Raw genomic sequence first — 20,983 nt, forward strand, 5'->3', positions numbered from 1 at the left:
GCAGCTGTAATGTAGGAAAAGCACTATACATTTACCCAACGAGGTAGCACTTACTGATTAGCCGGTAGAAAGTACTCCAGTTGAGTATTTCATCAACCCAAAAACAATCGTAAGCTTTGTCGAGGCTAGGCAGGTGTGCTTTCTCCCGATATCTACAGTCGAAAATTAGCTGTGATGCTTTGCATCCTTGACTTTCACGAGCGCAATCCCCGTGCAGTTCCTGTGACTAGGAGCTTATTTCTCCTCATCTGCTGCTCTGATCGGTCTCTGACCTTTTATACACACAAGAGGCATGTGAACTCGAATAGAAGTCCCGCCTGTTTGGTCCCGCCCACACACTAGCGGTGTGCACCGTCTTCCCGCTTTTTACCCACTATGATGGACAGCTCACTCAAGGGACCCCTGCGCCCTTCGGCGTGATGGCATAGTAACACACACATGGTCACTGGAGACAACTCTTCTGGCCCTTTCGCAGCTGCAGTGTTGGAAAAGCACTATACATTTACCCAACGAGCTAGCACTTACTGTTAGCCAGTAGAAACAGTAATTTGTGCAAATCCGCGAGTTTGTGGATTTTTCGCGAACTCGCTGATTTTTTTGGCAATTTCATGCGAATTTGCGGACCAAAAAATCCACAAAATTCGCCCATACTTCCAGAATAAATCCTGTCAGACGAGGTGAGAGGCGATGTGTAAATCAAAGGGATATAACGTGTGCTTGTCCCGGAAACAAGCAAATCAATTGTAGTTGCGCTGTAAAAATTCAAACAAATGTCTTACTTACACCAGTATGCATTTAGTTGTATCCAAATGTTTAAAGATGGCCACCACTTGCGTGCATAGCGTGGTCACGTTGAGACGTACCATAACGTGCTGTGCATCTATTTTGGAAAGAGAGTGGGGCACATAGTCTCAACGTGATCGTCTGAATGACGTAGAGACGTAAATGCGGTCAATGATGCACTTGCACAAGAAGAAAGCAAGATATGTGCGCTGTAGAATCCGGTGACGGTTCAAAGAACAACAAGGAAGTTGCGCGGCAAGCTGCGGGCGCTGTTGACTCCGGTGCCAGTTCAAGGAACAACAAGGCCTCAAACGGTAGTGTACAACTGTAGAAAGGTAATAAATTACCCATGGTTGTAGAGTAAGTCCAAATTCATCTGTTTTTTCGAAGAGATGATGGATATCCTAATGCGATGGGGTTTCGCCAAAATCGAGTAGACACGGTATGCAAGAAGTCCGTGTGGTCGGTGGGTCCAAAAATCCTTTTGAATCTGCGGAAAGCGGTAGCCACGAAATCGTCGCCAAAATGTGTAGAGTTGCTGAATGAAGAATCTGAAGCGAAAGATTAGTTTTCCAAATAATGTGCAGAAGTTTATTGTCAGATACAAGACCCACAACTGGCTAGGACAGGAGCTAGGAAAGAAGTGCCTTGGAAGCTCCACATTCCAGAACACCAATCATGACGTGGACATAATGACATACAAAGAATTTCTTTTCTATTGAAAACACAACATACCCAATACATTACTTACATACCACAGTTGGCCTGCTGCTTGCTGAATCCTGTCTCTATAAGAGGTAACCTCCCAGACCATCAATTGACATGATTTTATACATAAGGATCAGAAACATTATCCCTAGTAGGTTTCTTTCGTTAACCTCTTTTTATTTGCAATCTTTTTATCAGTGAATATATTTTTCAAAAATCCCGCGCTTCCAGATTAATGTTTTAAAGACCCGCACAGTTAATAAACATTCTTACACTAGGACTCCTTTAATTTGTTTATATTAAAAAAATGATTTTTTAATTGTGAATAGGGAGAGACAGACCTGTATATATACAAATACGTCATTGTATTGACATTTAATCTAAACATATAGACAAATGACAAATATTACTGACAAAAAAAGAGTGGGAAAAGTAAACCACAGTTGGTTGTGACAAAGTACATAAACTTAAATTACATGTTCGCTAGTGACTGACATCTTGTGGTGACAGAACATAATTTATAAAACATCTGTGACGTAAATCTATTGCTTCATGATAGCACAAAGTACAAACATTGCTTTAAAAACAGGGTCGTGTGTCCTTTTTATTATGTACTAGACTCGAGCCTAATAGCATTATGTCCCCCAATGTTTTCGAGTACTGGTGTTAGTTAGCGGTCCTGGTAAGGTCAGGGGTATTAATGGATGGTTTAAGGTAGCGCCCTTCCTTGTGTTTACTACTCAGTGCCTAACGTGCACTTGCTAATGGATCAACTGGGCTCTTGACCTTAGAATATAATACGCCTGCTGAATCCTGGCCTGCAGGAGGTACTGCCACTTTGCAGCCTGCCACTTTGCAATGTGCTGGCCTGCTGCCTGCTACTTGCCTTGCTGCCCTACTAGTGCTCTCCAAGGGCTTGTAGACTTGCCACCTGTTCTCTGGGAAATCTCAGGGCCCTAAAATATTTCCACAACGTGCCGCTGCCGTGGGACTCTAACCCTCAGGAGTCCAGCAGATGCACTCTGACTGGGAGCAGTGATTGAAGGCTCCCTGCTTTTATGACAATCATTGTGTGGCTGGTCTCTGAGGACCAAGCGATTCTTGGAGTAGTAAGTTGCATTCTTCATGAGGGATCAGCTGTTTCCCTCCACGAACGTGCGCTGCACAGGCAGTGTGCACTAAGCCCTCGAGTCTTATACCTGTTGGGTGCATCGCCTGAGCAACATGGAAGATGCCTGTGACTTCAGCAGGCTTCAACTCACCCCTAGGATGATAGAGCCTCACATGGTGAGGCTGCTCCGCAGTAACCCGAAGGGAATAGCCCGACCGCACCAAAGATCCCCACATCCCTAAGTTCTGTGGGGACCGCCAAATTTGTCCCGATCAACTAGGGACAGCAAGAGCAGTCCCCAACATTGAGGCCAACCAGAGCAAGGTATGAGAAATTCTACTGTTGGGACCCTCGAGCTCCAAGTATCCGCCTGCATGTCCACAGGCAGCTTTGACTGTGCTTCATGTGCTGGTCCCAGGGGAGACCCGTGCAGCTTGCACAATGAGCGCTGCATGGGGCATGATTAACATCTGTATCCCTTAGTGGTCCATCACGTGGATCTTTAACACTTCCACCCGCAAATGCACTAATAAGGTCTTAAGGACTACCCTAGTAATAAATGCATTTAAAACTGCATACCTTGGGAAGTACTTATGTGTTACATGCATTTGATGGGCATAGCTTGCAAAGTATATTGTGTATTTTTTGTATTCGTGCTTATGTATTTATTATATAGAAGCCTATTTTTACAACCCTGTGTACAGTCTTTTGGTAGCGTGTTTATTGTGTTACTGTGTGTTGCAGAAACGCTTTACACATTGCCTCTGTAGATAAACCTGCCTGGTCTGCTACAAACTACCAGAGGGTGAGAACAGGTTATCTTGGTGTGTATCTGACTTGCCCCGACTAAAGTGGTGGGGTCTGCCTGGCTGGGTGCATACCTTAGCCAACCAGAAACCCCATTTCTCACAGTATGCAAATAAAGCATAGGCTGGTAACTTCGAATAAGTGCAGTTCTGGTCGTATGTGTACATTAACCAGTAAGGGGCGAATAGGGGAACCATGGAGGACATGGCAACAGAGCGCAGACCTGTATTCAATTAAGCCCTATTTTCTGTTACAATTCTGGCAAGTAAGGATGTTACCTTTTCAGGACCTTTTCTGACTGCCTCACTTACGCCTCTGGCTTGGTCCAATAGCCTCTGGAAATGAACATACTAAAGACAGTGTATTGGTCTTGCAAAACAGATACTTTAATTCCACTTCCTGCATCCAAGGCAGTATCTCGGATTGCAGTCTTTGAACCATAACACAGAAGACAGCCAGAAGGTAGAGGCCCAGAAGATTATATTTCTGAATAATATTTGAGGTTAGTGATCAGGCAGAACCAGGGCAACATGAAACAGGATCCCTATTCAAGAGAGGAAAATGCTCTAGACTTCTTTAGGCTACCTGTAACTTTATTCGCTCATAAAGTCAAATATTAGAAATAGATAACACATTGGGGGCTATAATCCGTGGGGCTGAAGAGATCATCCAAGAGTGATGTAAGTGTGAGAAGGTTTTGGTAGAACCTCCTTAGGGGTGTCTAGTACGTACCTGGTGTCTAGTGTCTGGAAGTAAAACAAGTAGAGACTGTTTTTTGGGATGATTCATGATTCAGTGGCAGGAATTGTATGTCTAGGGTAGGATAATGTATTTCAATAGAGACACCTAGTGTCAACTGTTGCACTCAGTATGAAAGGGATACAGCGAGGGGGCGGTAAAGTGATAGGACCGTGCCTAAAGGCTTAATAAGATCTAAGAGTCCTCGTTTAGTTCTCAGATGCGTTGGTTTTTTCACCAGAGAGCTGCAGGCGGAGGGTCCTGATGAGAGCAGCAGCGGAGTCTGAGTTAGGCACTGGCAGCAAGGTAAAGAAGTGCTGATCCATCCACCTGGCAATACAAAGCAATCAATTGAGCAAGCCACCTGGGCTTGCAAACAAAATGAACCTACAGTTTGAGTGCACGAAAAGAAAATTAGAAATAACATTATTCGGAGACAAACTTTCAAAAACCTGCAATCTGCTCTTAGTGTACTAAGACCCATCTCCTCATTTCAAGTACTGATCAGTTTCCTAAGCTCCTTCTTCTCTGCCTTGCTTCTCCAGTTTTTCAGAACTTGCAAGCCATACATCTAGATGTTATGTAGCAAAATTCAGGGCTCTGATTACGAGTGCCCTGCAAGATTTTGAGATAATTGTAGCACTTGAGAAAATCCCATACCTCAAATGTCAGAGTACGAATAGCAAGGGTGCACGGTCCAGAATCCACCGCAGGCCTTTTTAATTTAATGCCAGTCTCTGCCTGCCACATTATCTCACTCTCAAATGTGTCTGCTTTCTCCCTTGGTGACGGATTTTCTGTGTTTCTTTTCCTCCTCCATCTTTTTGTTTTGTTTGTTTCCCTCTGTTGGTCTTGAGAAATGTCTGATGTGGCAAAATAAGTGCCAGTCCCCGAAAATAAGTGCTGTTGCCCCCCACCAGCAACCACCGGCTAAAATTAAGCACCCTCTGGACCTGGTAATAATGGATGCAGTTAACGCCACAGAAATTATTAATCCAATGACTATGCAGTCAGCCTGTCACAAACACTGTTCCATTCAGCAGAGAACCTTGAGCCACATCCTGATTCCTATGTCTAGGCTCCCATCCGAAGCACCTTCCATTTACATAAAGGCAGATTGAAATACCTCAGTCTTGCACAGCCAGATTCCACTGCCACTGCTCATATTCGAATTTCATGAAACCTCGTTCCACCCCACCTCTCAATCCTCTGTCCCAGATATCTGGATATCACTACGAGCAACCACCTTCCAGCCCACCACTCTGCCTTCAATCCCCAAAAGACATATTCAGCTACCAGCTCCTGTCTTCAAATTCAATGCAACCACTGAACACCCCACCTCTCAGACTTTAATCCCACAGAGTCACCTACCTGCCTCTACTCTCACAAAACCACATTCCAATACCATCTCTCAGACTTCAATCTCACAGCCATATCGTACTCACAGCTCATACTTCAAAGTCATGCAGGCACACTCCACTACCAGCTCCCGCCTTTGAGTCTACATCCAGGGCCGGAGTGGGGAACCAAAAGCAGCCATGGCAAAAATGTTCAAACCAACCCTGCACCCTTCACTTCCTCTCACAATCTGCCTTTCCATCAATCAATTTTCTCTCTCGCTTTCTGTCCTCTCTCTCTTTTCCCTCTATGATCGCTTCCTCTCTATCTTCTCCCTCCCTCTCTTTCTCTCTCCTTGAAGCCTTCCCATGCCGGCTGCAATTAAACTTCGGGGATGCTGGGGAAAGTGACAGTGGCACTAGTAGCGGCCAAGGGCTTTCAGAACAGGCCTCCAGGGGCTGTAAGCCAACTGGGCAGTGCATGCCACCACCTGTCACCCCATCGGTCAGCCTTAAATCCCATACAGTCATATTCCACTACCAACTCCCACTCCCATCTTCGAATCCCATGCATCCACCTGCTACCTCCTATTGCAGCCTTTGAATCCCGCACAGTCAAATTCCAATACCAGCTCCCATCTTCGAGTCTCAACCACCCACCTTCCGCATCACCTGCCAGCCTACAACCTCAGATAGCTGTCACACACTTCAACCAGTCCTTCTGCTTCAAACACTCACTCATTCTGCCCCCTAGTCTGATGCAATCATATTCCTTAGTATTTCAGAAATTGATGCAATGGTGTAGGAGTTTAAGCCATACCTGAGCACAAACCTACTACCCTGGGTGGTGCGGATATGCAAAATATATTCGACCAGGAAGCCTCCTGTACATTTTTGTGGCATGCTTCATCTTCAACAACCTCATCTCACCTTGATAAGATGATACTGTCAGAGGAGACTTGAACTCAGTGCAAGGGATTTCTTAAAAAAATTAACTGGATAATGGTAGGATCCAGTTAATTGTAAAATTAACTTGAAGAAACACAAAGGAAATACATTATTGGCCACTATCTAATACATCTTTTATTAAGTATTTCCTCGCACTGAGGTTGAGTATCAGTAGAGGCTCGTGGAGGAAGTGCTGCGGGGCAGTGGGGGCAGAGGGGTAGGGTCGGGGGTAGTACACTACGGCATACAGCAGAACAAAGTTAAGTAACTAAATAAATAAATAAAACAAATTAAATTACGTGTGCTGCATTACCAAATGCGATGCAGCGTGCGCAACAATTTTTTTATTTATTTATTTATTTAGTTCCTTAACTCCCGCCATGAGCCGCTACTGTTGAGTATGCCCTGACAGTATAAGCTTATCAAGGTGGGATGAGATTGACAATGATGAAGCATGCCACAAAAATGTGTGTCAGGCTTCCTCATCCAGTATATATTCTGCATAACTGCACCACCAAAGGTAGTAGGTTGTTGCCCAACTACGGCTTAATCCCTTAGACTGTCACATCAATTCAGGAAATACTGTGTATTTTGCAGGATATGTGATGGTAGTGCCTCAAACTCCTCCATAGTGACTGAACAGTCCTATTCCTTCCCTTCTTTCGAGCCTTCAATCTTTTGACATGGCACTTCTAATTCCCATCAGGCTGAAGGAGCACTGTACAGCAAAGTTAGGTTTTGTACAGAAAAGCACTTAGGAAATGAAGGCAGACTCAAACTTCCATCATTTCAAGGTCATTATGGTGAGTAGTCCAGTGGCGGCTGGTGGATTATAAAACTTGTGAGGCCCCTAGAAACCCTAAAGCACTATCCAGCGCCTCAGCCTCGAGCCTTCCCAACCACTGAGCCAGGCTTTAACATCTCGCTTTCTCACAAACTTACACACAGGCATACAAGCAGACATACACACACAGTTGCAGGTACACGGGCATACACATGATCTCCCCAGCACACAGTCAAACAGATACACAAGCATTGAACCACAAACACTTACCTGGGGCAGGCCCATGACTTCTGACTTCCCTGTCCATCTGCAGCATGCTAGGGGCAGCCCCGCAAACTTCCACCCAATCAGAAGCTGGAATAGAGTTTAAGATTCCCTATTCCAGCTTCTTATAGGGCAAGAGAGTGTGTGATTGACAAGCCCTGAATCTCCACTATCTGACATGCTCCACTTCATGACGCTAGTGCAGCATGTCAGATATGCATTGTGTATGTATGAAGCCAGACTGTAACCGCCCCCACCTGACTCACGCACAATCGAAGTACTGCAACTAGTGGAGCCCACTCCTGTGAGATTGTTTGTTTTCATGTAAAAACTGTATAATGCCAAGCAATAGTAGCACAAGGAGGTAGTTGGCCGACGCCCTGGTGCCCCCTGAGTACGATTAATTAATTATATGCTTATATAGCGCTGGAATCACTCCCGAAGGGGTATCTCCACGCTTCGACCGCTGCGAAACCCTTCCTGGCTTCCCTGAGAGATGGACCCTTAATGGGTATCTCCAGGGTGAGACCAGGCATCCCCGGCGGTCTGGTGGGGCCGTTAGTGAAGATGAGGCAAGCTAGTGCCCAGAGTTGCCGAGTGTGATCGCTGATCAGAGTGGACACCGAGGCGAGAGAATTATCGAGTCCGCTGACCCTGGTCCAGAAACCTGCTGCGTCGGGAATCGAACCCTGGTCCCGGGCCGTCCTCTGCTCTCGGGTCTGCCGCCTCTAACCAGTGAGCCACACTACTTCACAATAAATTGGATATTAGTAACCTCTATTATTGACAGCACTTAGCAAAAGCAGAAATGTGGTATGAAGCACTATGAAAACAAGAGAGACAGGATAGACACAAGGCAACCTCTTCAGCATTTAGTAATTGGCTCCAGGGGGGCACTGAGGATAATCCTGGAATTCAAGGCAGTCAAGGGAGCCTAGTAAGCCCTGGCATAATGTAAGCAGCTTACATCTATCCACAAAGCACCTATGTTGGGCCTAGACAGCACTATATAAATGTCAATAGAATACAACATTTGAGCATTGAACTTTAGGATTTCCCATGCAACCCCTTCATTAGCACTGCATTTGGTTCATTCTGGCACACCAAGATCTGATTCATAACTGACAGGAGACCTGAGGTTTCTGCTACATAGAATTCCCTAGAAGGGGAGTCAAGAAGCCATCCTTTGGGCAATGTAAAGTCTTTCTCCTGCCACCGACTTAGGCTTACAGTTCTACATCATCAGAGTGGGCACGGGCAAGTATCCTGAGTCAGTGGGTAGCATGTCTTGGGGTTCCCCTGCAGAATGTGGTGAGGGGCCGCTAAGCCTCCCATCTCTCATGGATAGTCACAGGCGTTTGAGCAGATTGAGGGAAGTCCGAGTGGGGAGCGGGGTTGTGGTGCAGGGGGGTGCAAAGCCACGTCTCCATGACCCCTGTCGTGAGTGCCAGATATAGAAGCGGCTCTATTATTCGAGAACATTTTGGATTCCCTGTTAGTGAATTCAAATTTGTATTGTGTTTCAATAATGCTTTTTAATTAAGTATATTCTGGTTTGTTTTAAACATAAATAACTTTTTATAAACTGGAAATATTCAGTCCGGCCAGAAAAGGCATGGTGCAACTTCCATGCTCGGTCTAATCTGCTAATGTGAGCTGATCTTACTGTCCAGACACATCCATTTGTTTTACCGCTAAGGCCACAGCGTCAGTGAGTTAATACTTGAGTCTATTGCCCAGGATATAGAAGACGGGTGTTACCTCCTTTCACCCAGCCTTGGTTTTGTCCTGTTAATGGAATCCTCGGTTAGCAGACACTAAAGCTTCGCAATACATAGTAGCGCATCTCCCACTGGAGACTCCTTGCCAAGAAACTAGCCGGTTCGCTCCAGTGCGAGTTTGGAAAGTTCAAACTCTCTGATGCCAAGCCCGACTGAAATAATGTCACCCATTGAGGAAAGGTAGCCATGTAAAAAAGTAGGTAAACTCTAGCCATGACCATAGAAATTATGCGTCTGTGGCGTTTTCTTTATTATTAACCATTACCTCCACTTGTCAGTTAATCCATCTACTGATTAATTTGCAGCTTTCAACCCAAAATAATGATGTGGGTCAAAAGGATCAAAAGTTACAAAAGAGAACCGAATGTAGTTCTGTACAGCTGTAGACCAATGGCAAAAGTTAACTGGTCACTTTTCAGTTACTGATTGCTGTACTTAGTTGTTATACTGGTACTTATGAGGTTAATCTATTGCCCAGACAGTTTTCATGTGTTTTAAAATGATAATATAGTAAAATAGTGGCGCCACACAATGTGCTGCATTCCCTTTTCTTACCACACAAGTTAGCCAACCCTAATGCATAATTCCGCTCTCCATTGCTGCATAATTCCAGTAGCCCTCCTTATTACATTAAAGTGCTTGCTAAAATGGGAAGAGGCAAACTATCAAAAAGGCTAAATAATGTAAACCCAAAAAGAGATGGTGTCTGAGGTGGGATTCAGTGGGAAGAAGATAGCTCTTGGAATGCTAGGGAGTCCTAGTTAGATTGAAAGGGTTATGGGACGTTAAAAAAAAAAGAGGACAGATTGGGTTACAACTGATTTTTATTAGGTTCTTCATAAAACATGGCAGGAATGGGGACTCACAGATCTGGAAGGAGTGAGGTTCAGGGAGCAGCCTGTCAAGATAGGGAAAGGGTAATTTGGATGCCGAAGGGTGGAGTCTCCAGCAGTATAGCCCAGTGCTGCTAAGTGTGTGTTATTCCAAAGAGATGATCAACTCTCAGTCAGGAACAGCAAGGACTTCGTGGAGTTTTCTGTGTACGTTGGATGCCAATTTGTAGATACACCTGGCTTCACTAGGGAGTCACAGTAGTGATGTAAGTACTGGACTTATGTCATCAATACGTAGTGTGCCAGAGGTGAAACAGGTGACTACATGCAGAGAGTTGCATGGGCCTTAGGTAACATAGACAACCCAGAGTTCCCATAATTCAGCATACAGGGGACTAGAACTTGGACAAGGTGTTTGAAGACATCCTCTATGAGCAAGAAATATAGTGTCTGAGAAAGGATGAATAGCTGATAAAGGAGTCAAATTGAAATGCAACAAGAGCAGGACCAGAATTATTAGAGATTTTGGTGAAAACTCATAATCCTGAATTATGCTTCTAACATGCTTCTAGGCAGTTGTAAAAACATCAAAAATAGCATTGTTCAAAATGTGTAAATACAGCAGCCTTTTTCCTAAGACCGAACCTCTTTACTTTAGGCCCCTCAAATTTTCTTAGAATCCCATCTACGTGGAAACCCCTGGAATTAATTTAAGTACTGTCTGAAGAGCAGGTGAAACTATGAAAATTCATTAAACTCTTCCCAAGATCACTAAATTCCTGTAACATTCTCAACATGACCTGAGGAGTTTTGTAGCTATTACCTCGAAGACTCTCCCTGGAAGAAAAATCTATCATATCCCATTGGAATATAATCAACTCTTCACAGGAATTTCACACTTTAGGTTTAGTTCACAAAAATGATGCCAGCCTTGTAAATATCACAGGAACATTAGACAGCAGAAGTAGACCAGGGATATTCTGACATAAACTGACCTTTATTTCGCAAACCTTGCTTCTTTATCTCCTATAGGATTGACAAAAACAAATACAAAGAAAATCATGTTTTCCAAATGGAATCTTTTTAACATTACAAAGCACCTCTATAAAAACACACAAGCAGACTGACTCGTTTTGTGCTTTATGAAGCACAGATTTGACATGAAAAAGGAGCACCAGACATCTCTTTGGAAAGATGGCGATGTGCCTCGTGGAACCCAAGAGGCCAACAATGAAGATGCAGCATCTAGAGAGCTTGGGAAATAGGGCCGTGGCTGAGGCTTTTAGCTGGCACCTTTCATATATTTCCAAGGAAGAATGTGTTTATAGGAGGGATCACACCCCGATACCCAGAACCCATGGCGCTCTTGCACTTCATCTGTCTGACGTCTTATCCTCCAGGCCTCCCTGGTATTTTCCATTCTCTTTGTCCAACTCCTTTCAGCAGGTACAAAGTCAGTAGTCAATCACACTCAAGTCCAAAGAAGGTGGAAAGAAGGCAGTTCGTCCCTGCCCCGCCAAAGTAACTGTTCAGCCAAACGTGCCAAATCAAGTGTAAACTATTTGTGTGTCATGGACCAAAAATTCATATGTCACGGACGAGTGTTAGGGGGCCCAATGGAATAATAAGCAGTGATTCTTAAAAAGATTGTTTTAGATACCGTTTTCTTTTCATTTATTTTCAATGTGGGTGATGTGTGAGAGTCTATTCCAGAGATTTTGCAGAAAAGTTGTGTTTTATATTTGATGCAACATCCATTAAAAAAATAGTTTTCGATCAAAACAGGACCTCACATATGAAAAATGGAAGGGTGTCACAGAGAATATTTGCAGTAATAGTAGTGAGCCGCTGCTGTGCTACATGTAACAAACCACACACCATTATGCCTGAATATTAGATGTAAACACAAATTTGAATTTGGGCGAGTGTGCCTGTGAATTCTCATTGACCTGGCCAAAGAGGGCATGAAAGAGCTGAAATTGGATCATAAATTCAAAACTGTTAGGGACAGGGGCCCACAAAATCCTTCAGATGTCGCAGGTTCCATTCCTTCTCTGCGATATCACTGCCTTGTCTGTCTCAGTTTTTTGACACTTCATAAACTGTTTTGATTCTTTCACTTTTGCTTGGAGACACATGCTATCATGTAAAATAACTACTCCATTTAGATGCAAAGATGCACTTCGAGAAGCACCGACTTTGTATTTATTTCAAATAATGCAAACAATTGGGTGTGAAGTTTGGAGAACTGGCCTGTTTGAGTTTGGTATGGCAAGAGGAACTGAAACATTCCAGAATAAATTCCTTTAAATGATGTGCGTCCACAAGAGTAGATCTCCCAAAGGGTTGGGTCACTCCCTTGAGCCAGATCACAGCTACAGATTTGTGAAATTGCAATGAACAGATTAACATTTACGGCTGGGTACCCTTTAGACCATAGTATGGAATACAGATCATTAGTTTTTTGGGTTCGTACCTAAATCAGAGCTTTATAAATCTGGTGCATTTGTATATCTGTGCTCCTAGTGAATTAGTCTCTCGTGGGAGATTTTAATGTCTGCCCACATTGCCAGGCAGACTTTAATCTCAAACAAGAGCCAGCTCTGCTACTTATTGTGCAATTGGCACAAAACAAGGATTGGCATCCTCGGAAAACAGTTTTTAATGAAAAGAACCTCAGACGAGCACCGGGCACCGTCTGTTTTTGGAAGTGCCCATCTGGGACCATGTATGTTTTAAAAGAGTATCTCCAGGGAGCGATTCGCTCTGGTAGCGGCAAAATGGGTGTAATTCATTTAGGGGCATCTTCTGGAGGCTTATTGGCACGGTTGGTTTTATTCATGCCGCCATGTGTGGCCTGAACGGGCCGTCTGCAGATGAACGGACCGTAGCTTCTTAGCCAGTTTTCCTCTGTACAAATACCTTGACATACACACGTTCATACTACAAAGACAGATTCTGAAAACCTTGAGGGACTTTCAGCAATGTGGTGCTGTGCTCAAAAGCAGCACCAAATGTTCATTTGCAGACCAGAGGGCGCTACTATTTCAGTGTCGCAGCTGGTGCTTCCGCCTATTCAAAACAAAGTAGCTAACCAATAGCCAATCAACACAACAGTGCATTTTCTGCAACAATGAGGTCATAAGAAGTCCAGGATTAGGGAAGCAACTAGACTCCCACTCACTCCCCGCAAATTCAATGACCACACTGCTCATTCGATAGGATCCATAGAAAAATTGGCACTGAAGAAAATGGCGCCAAAAGTAGTACTAATCACTAGCTCACTTGGTCAGTCATGACCTTACAGATAAGTATAGAACAACAGATTTTTTCTTTAGAGGGGGGATATTGTGATTGCTCTCCTGTCTTTATAGATAGGTATGTGTTTTTCATGAGTGTGTGCTGACAGTGCAAAAATGAAAACATCAGTTAATTGTACACAGTATTTTGTGCGGCGATTTAGTAATACCACAATGTAGTTTGTGCTGGATGCTCTGGTTGCAGGAGTGCAGTTGGTGAATTTCAGATCATCACATGTGCATGCGCTTGTTTGTTGGAGAATGATCCTCGTTCATTTGGTAAGAAAGTCAACGAGACCCTCTGAAATCTGGGGACCCAAAAAAAGCAGAAAGTCGCTCATCCCCCACCCACCCTACCTCGTAGCTCCCTGTTAATAGCAACATGCAAAATATGTGCAGCACACGAATCCCCCGCCAAACATATCCCTCGGGCATGTGTGGGGCAAACTTGTAACAACACCAATATTGTGGCTGGTGACTTAAGTGGCACAAAAGTAGATTGTTCTTCTGCATACGCTGTGCTGAGTTTAGGTAATATGCATTTTACTGTGTGGTTTTGTCCCTATTAGAAACGACAACACATTTAAAGGGCAAGCACAGCAAAGGATCACACATCTTGCTTTTTTCACAACACAATATCTCGGTAAAATTGCTACGCCAAAAACAAGATACAGAACACCTCAATTCATAAGGAAAACGAAATAACAAGGGGGAATATTATCAAGGGGGGTTATCTCCGCTTTTTTGGCTTTAAAAGCCAAGAAAGTGGAGATAAAATGATCTCCTTATTACCTAGCTGTCGCTAACACCAGTTAGCGACAGCTAGTAGGAGATAGCGACCATCTTGGGCCCCACTTTGCATGTCAGTGATATTTATCACTAATGATATGCAAAGTGGGCGTGCCAAGATGTTAGCGACTGGAAACAGTCGCTAACATCGCTATCTCCTATTACCAACTTATGGAGATATTCGCGCTAAGCGCGAATATCTCCAAAAGCTAACACCTGCCCTGAGCAGTTCTTAGCCATGTTATCCAATGGGAGGTGGATAACATGGCTAAGAGCATTAGCTCGGTAATGCATGAATATCGCTGACTTTTCAGCGATATTCATGCATTGTGGCCGATTTTTATCGCATTTGCGATAAACCTTGTTAATACCAAGGTTTATCTGCGATAAAAATCGCCGCAGCTCAGCTGTAAATTTTTGTCTCTAACCAAGCAATAGCGATAATTATCGCTATTGCTTGGTAATATGCCCCAAGATATCCAACAGTGTTGTAAATCTACCTGCATGGCAGAGAAAAGTCACAAACAACAGGATCGCCGAATCTTTCCACTAAACATCACACATGGAAAACCCCCAATGTAATATTAATCAATGGGGATCTCCAAACTAACTTGGAACTCACAACCCATAAATCACATTAGCTAGTATCTAACAACTAACCATTATGTGCCCCCGCAGTTTAATTCCGCCCCCCCAAGCCCCACCTCTCCCCCCCACACCCCACAGCCCGACTGCTCAAACATCATAGAGCTATACAATTCCAATTCAGTTCAGTATAAGATGAAGCAGCTACTATAGATCAATGCATAACAACCACCCTGAAACTGTTTGCGTACCCATTCACAGATAACCAACCTAAAAGTAAAATTTCACCATTTTAAACACTTAAAATAATAAAAACATATATATGGACCCCAGCAGTAAAACAGATCCGACCCTTTGCTGCAGTTTGCGATGCCAGACACAGACACATGTCAAACTGACCTACCCTTGGAAATGTATTGTGTCTTTAGTCACTTTCTGCAATCTAATAACCACGACCTCCAACAGAATAGTTCTTGAACCCTGCATCTATGAGGTATACTCATCTACTCCAAATGCAGGCTGAGGTGCACGGTGTTCATTTTTTTACAACTGCAAATTGTTAGAAAAATAGAAATTGATAGCTACTTTTTCTCCCTTTTCACTGGTTTTGCAAATTATAATAATCCTTTTCACTGGTTTTGCAAATTATAATAATATGCTTACACTTCGGGAGCAATCAAGCTACGTGAATGTTCAGGGTAGTTAAGTTTTGTCAATTATTGGCAGTTAAGCTTATTTCTGCATGGCATATCATTTTAATAATGTTTATAATCATTGTGTGTCTGCCAAATAATCGTAGCGTTCAACATGTTAAAGTAGTGATGAGTGATATTTGACAAGAAAGTGCTAGTCTAGATAAATTGTTTCTAGTAAAATTGAACTTGAGGAAAATTGTAGAGGGCCAATGGAAGAAACTGTTTATTTTTGTGGACTTGTAAAGTAAAACGTGGGCTGGACCGGCAAGACGCAGGTCAGCAAAGACTTCAGATCAATGCAACAGGCAGGTATGCTGATACGACCGGGGGCAAAATTGAGTAGAAGAATTAGTTGGTATTGCTTCAGAAAAATGCAAAAATAGTCCTACAATTTGAGGCTTGAGGACAAGTATGCACATTCTCCCAAGCTCATTGAAGTCCTTCATTACCACTAAAACACTCACAAGGGGACTGGGATCCATCACTCCACATGCAGCCATATTGAAATGGTCAGGCAACTCATCCACAGTTTCAAAGAGTCCCCTTCCCTTCAAGACACTCTCAGCCAAGCATCCACAACATTTTAACAAGCTCTCCACTTTCTTTTCCTTCGCAGGGATCTGAACTATAACGAGCTGATGGAATTTCCAGTGGCCATTAGAAGGCTTGCACGTCTCCAAGAGCTGTAAGGATTTTATGATTATTTTTATAGATTACGAAATCATGCCCCTTCCACTAAGCGAGCACTTTTTGATCTGAGAGGAAACCAAAAACACCTTCCCACTGTGTGATCTGGATCCTCAGAACCTTTGTTTAATGGTCCCTGCGCCGCCATAAAATGAGTCTGTACTCCCCAGCGGAAAGGCGGGAATGCGCACAGACATCATTAGTGGAAGGATATCGCTTGCATGCTTCTGATGCCATTGTCGGAGAATGATCTGAGGCTCCCACTCTGTTTTCATCTTGGTCCAACACATGTATCCCGACACCTTTCAGTTTTATATAAAGCAGGAACTTTCTCCTAATGGCACTAACTAAGCCTTTAATTGCTTTCAGGGTTTCTGAGACATCTCTGGTCCCAAACTAAGAGGCTGGGTAGGGCGACAAGGGAGAACTGGAGACATGGCTAGAGAGAGCAGCAGGGTGAATAAGAGCAAGTATGGGACAAAAAGAGCAAAAGAGAGAAAAACACACAGGGGCTCATTTACAAGCCCCCTGCTCAGCCGGAGCGTCAATTTTTGTAGAGCTCTGGCAGCGGAGATAACAAAATCATGTCTATGAGGCCACGCAAAGCCACTTGGCAAGGCTTTGGATGGCCGGATAGATATGGAGAAAGGCAAGACAGAGCAAATCGCTGTGTTGCCTTACACTCCACTTGGGAAGAAATCCATGGGATTTGCGGTGGGTTTTCCCACGTAACATCCATAGATTTTGACGCTGCACAGATTTACAAGATCATGTAACCCTAGCAAAGCGCCAAATCCATACGCCTTCCTAGGTGGGGCTTAACTAGTAGAAACATCTTTATTTCTCCTCATTATTTTCCTCTTTCTATGTGTGCTGCATTCCCCGTAAATGAGGGCCACAAAATCTAAATCTTGATGGCCATTGGAGGCACTGTAGCAAGGTTAATGGTGCAGGTCTAAATGAGGTATAAAAGTGGAGTAGATAAGAGAGGAGAACCCAGGATCTGGCGGCACTGGGGGAAATAACAGACTTAAAATCAGGAGGAAAAGATGAAAATAAATATACCTGAGAGCAGGAGGCCAATGAAAAATAATTCAACATTTGCCCAAGAGCCTTAGAAGGCTGTCGGGGGCCAGAAAAAGAACATAGCTGTGGGGGCAAGAAGTCTGGAGAAAGGCACCAATGGGACTAGAGAGGCACCCTGGAGCACAAGCCACTAGAAATGGAAAAAAAAAATCTCCTGTATTTACTAATGCATCGGCAACCTGAGACATATGAGTACGTCATGTGTAGTGGAGACCCATACACCTATATGCACCGGTCCCTCCAGTCCAGAGGTAATCTAGCGTTTAGCTCTTCACTGAAGTTCACTGTATCCTTTGACAAGGAGTCCCTAATAAGCCGCACAAACAAGATAGTAATCTGGAAAAACACTCTGTGGGTCATGTAAAGAGCCTTAAAGCACGCATTCCTCTTGTCAATTGTCTCTCTACATGGTTTTCAGAGTCGATTCAAATGCTTTTGAAAGCCACATACCAAAGAGATTCGGTACTCACTGCCCTTATTTTCAGCATTCCACTGTGAACTTTTTTTGCAGCCTTCTTGTCGGCTTTGCACCATATGCATGTGATGCCTTTTTTCTGTACCCATTCAATGTCTTTTAATAACCTTTGGAAGTTGTACGGAAGTGTGATGCTGAAAGGAGGTGAAACAGCGGCGGCGGAGCATCACCCCACTTCTCTGTGAGCAGTTTAAAAATGACCAATGTTATTATCATTTTAGTTTTCTATCCTACTTAGGTGAGGGGTGGGGCTGGGCCGGTCAGAGCAGGGGCCAGGCGGAGGAGTGGTAGGCACTTTCTCAGTACACATAACAGTTTAGACAGCTGTCTTGGGCCAGTGTAAAATACAGAAGAATCAGGTTGGGGCAGTATGATCTCTGCTCAGCCCGTACTGCAACTGACATTCTTCCAACATTCGAACATTCCACATTCTATACCCACACGAACAGGCTGAGCAGTACTCTACAGCCAGCCAAACCGTCAAGCGCCCTTTGCATGGTATCCACCGGCTGTAGTGCACAACCTGGGTGAAGAACATGCCCAGCCTCCCCCTCCCTCTCTGAGCGCTGAACCACGATGCTCAGATCAATCACAATGGTGCTGTATGGCAGTGCTGTGGTTGGCTAGGGGAGTCTGTACGCTTCCTGGTTCCTGCTTCATACTGTCGACCGAGGAGCCGAAGAGGAGCACTGAGAGGCAGTGGCTGGCCGGCCGGCCTGCAGGTAAGTATTGTAAAAAATATATATTAAATTATCCTCACCCCACCACCACTGATAAGTAGCGGCCGCCACGGAGTTGAAATAAACTTGAGTGTAAACTTACGATGAACGGGCAACATCAAGTTTGATGTGGTAAAGAAACCTGGAAATAAAAGTCATGCGAAGAGACAAGCAGCAGCAAGAGGCATGATGAGAGGAACTAGCCGCTGAAGCCAGGAGACGATCACCTGACAATGGCTAAACAGTGTGAGAATAATGGAGACCTGCGACAATGCATTGGAGCATCAGTGTTCATAAAGGATATGCGAGAGACAGGGCTACTCAGGACATGAGGAAAGAGGTGTTCTTGAAAGAGGACCGTGATGAGTAGAGCTAGAGAAAAGGAAACACGAAATCAGATAAAGACCTGAGGTATATGCAATGCAGCAACAGAGAGAAGAACAATCGGAGAAATACAGAGAAACTGGTGACAACTACATTATGCCATATTGGAGACGAGAGCAAGCACACACAGAGATATATGCACACACTCAAACCAGCATGAGACAGTAATTACACCCACTTAAGTGATTGTCCAGTCAGAGCTAACATTATCGAAAATAGGAGGTACTCATGTACATGTAGAAAAGGTAGGACTGTCAAAGTAAGGTACAAAACAATAAAACAGGGAGTCCTTGCACCTGTTCGGGCCAGTATTTGACCTCAAATATTATTCTAGAACTTGGAAGTCCTAGAGTGAAATCTAGAAATAACAGCAAAAGCAGTATTATGTTTAACGCCGTCAGTGGGGGCTTTTAATAGTTCAGTGCCATTTTTTTAGGATAACTCGAGGGGTAGTACCATTTTTTTTAGGATAACTCGAGGGGTAATTTATGGAAAAGGTTTAATTTATAACTCAGTCACTAAATCGCAACAAAGCATATTAGATGTAACGATTTGTCCTACCTTTGCCATCGTTGCCACTGGATGTAGGGGGGATTCAAGAGGGATTGCACCACTGGCTGCTTTCAATAAATGCTACAGCGATTACGCAAAAATACCTCCCACCCGAGAGTAGACTGGATTCCAAGCCTTAAAAGGGGATGTGACTTGTCAGCAATGTTGAATACGACAGCAGTCAAATTCCGAAGTGTCTGGTAAGCCAGGTTTCAAGGTTCGGGTGCTAGTAGTGGGGACAATGTGGGTTATGAAATACAACACAAAGAACCAATGGAAGTTTTAAAATAGTGGACTTTATTTTCAGGGTACTAGTTGGCATCTAGAAATTAATTGGTACCTCATGGTTGGCACCCAATGGGAATCACAAAGTGCACAGGCATGTGTATTAGTAATGGATTAGAAGATGACAATGATTTAACTCACCAAACCTTTCAACTGTGATACCTCAAGATTAGGGTGATGATTGCAATGGTTTTGGATTCAACCAGACCACATGCAACCATCGGGACTTGAGCCAAGTATCTAAAGTTAAGCAGGAAAACAATTCCGCTCCTCTTGTGTTAGCGTCACTTATGTTTTTTCCTAGGAAGGACCCACAAAGTCGGCTCCCCTCCCAGGAAAGAAGTTTTTGCCCAGCTCGCGGGAGACATTTCTGGGGGGTTTGTACTGGACCCCCATGGCTTTTAAACAACAGTGGTCCCTTGGAAGGAAGAGAATTGGGAACAATAAATATAGACTCAGTCGTAACTATATTTGTTTTGACATATCCAGCCGGACAGAGGTCTGATATTTACTTATAAGCAATTATGGAGTTATTTTACAGTAATACACAAGGTGGGGCACAAGCTGTGCCCTACTTATCACATAATTTCATACAAACAAAAGCTGAACAGGGAACAGGGGGCTTTTAGGCAAAAGCTTAAGGTTTGTTGTACTGAGAATTAGACGATGTCACAGTACAAAAAGAGGTAACCACAACACCTTTACACTTTTAGTACACACAAAGTTTGACTTGTATAAGGTGTTTCCAGAGTGTCAACGGCGTTTCGATCCACTTAATAGATATGCCGATCATCATCAGGACATAATTACTATGCCTAAAGGTAGGAAGCCTCAATTGCCCAAACAATACGGCGGGACGTTGTGAGCTAATACACGAAGTGTGCGATTTCCGGATGAGCGGGGCCACTCCACTCACTGTTAGGGAGTGGTACGTAGAACCTAATGAATATCAGGGGATGTGCGGCAACCCGGGAGCCAGATTAGACGATCCTGGGCAGCGCTAATGAGTGAGGGAATGTTCACGGGACAGAGGGCGCCACGATGGCCAGATGCGATGACTGGGTTCTGCACGATCGCGGGTTCTGTGACCCCCATTGCTGACATGGAGGTTCTCAAAAGAACGGATGCTGGTGTTATTGGTGCAGGGTGGCCCCTCCACTGGCATTTCTCCTCGGATGGTGGAACTGGCAGTAACTCCTTTGTCGGGAAAAGCACATTCATGTGGCATCGAAATGAGGCAGGAGAACAGAGAGGAGACGAGGTAACAGTCCGGGCCTGCGAACTCCACTCCATGTTTTTCTGCAGACGTCTAACTGGCAGCGCAAGAGACAGA

General features: G+C 44.1%; 1 protein-coding gene across 1 annotated transcript in view; it reads left to right on the forward strand.

Moving 5' to 3' along the window:
* Positions 1-20,983, forward strand: part of LGR6 (leucine rich repeat containing G protein-coupled receptor 6) — a 483,208-nt gene that overhangs the window by 380,803 nt on the left and 81,422 nt on the right. The window contains exon 7 of the mRNA XM_086923128.1: positions 16,079-16,147. Coding sequence (XP_086779254.1) covers positions 16,079-16,147 — 69 coding nt within the window. The remainder of the gene's footprint in view (positions 1-16,078; positions 16,148-20,983) is intronic.

The sequence above is a fragment of the Lissotriton vulgaris genome, chromosome 5 (genome assembly GCF_964263255.1).
Source record: "Lissotriton vulgaris chromosome 5, aLisVul1.2, whole genome shotgun sequence".
NCBI classification, from domain to species: domain Eukaryota; kingdom Metazoa; phylum Chordata; class Amphibia; order Caudata; family Salamandridae; genus Lissotriton; species Lissotriton vulgaris.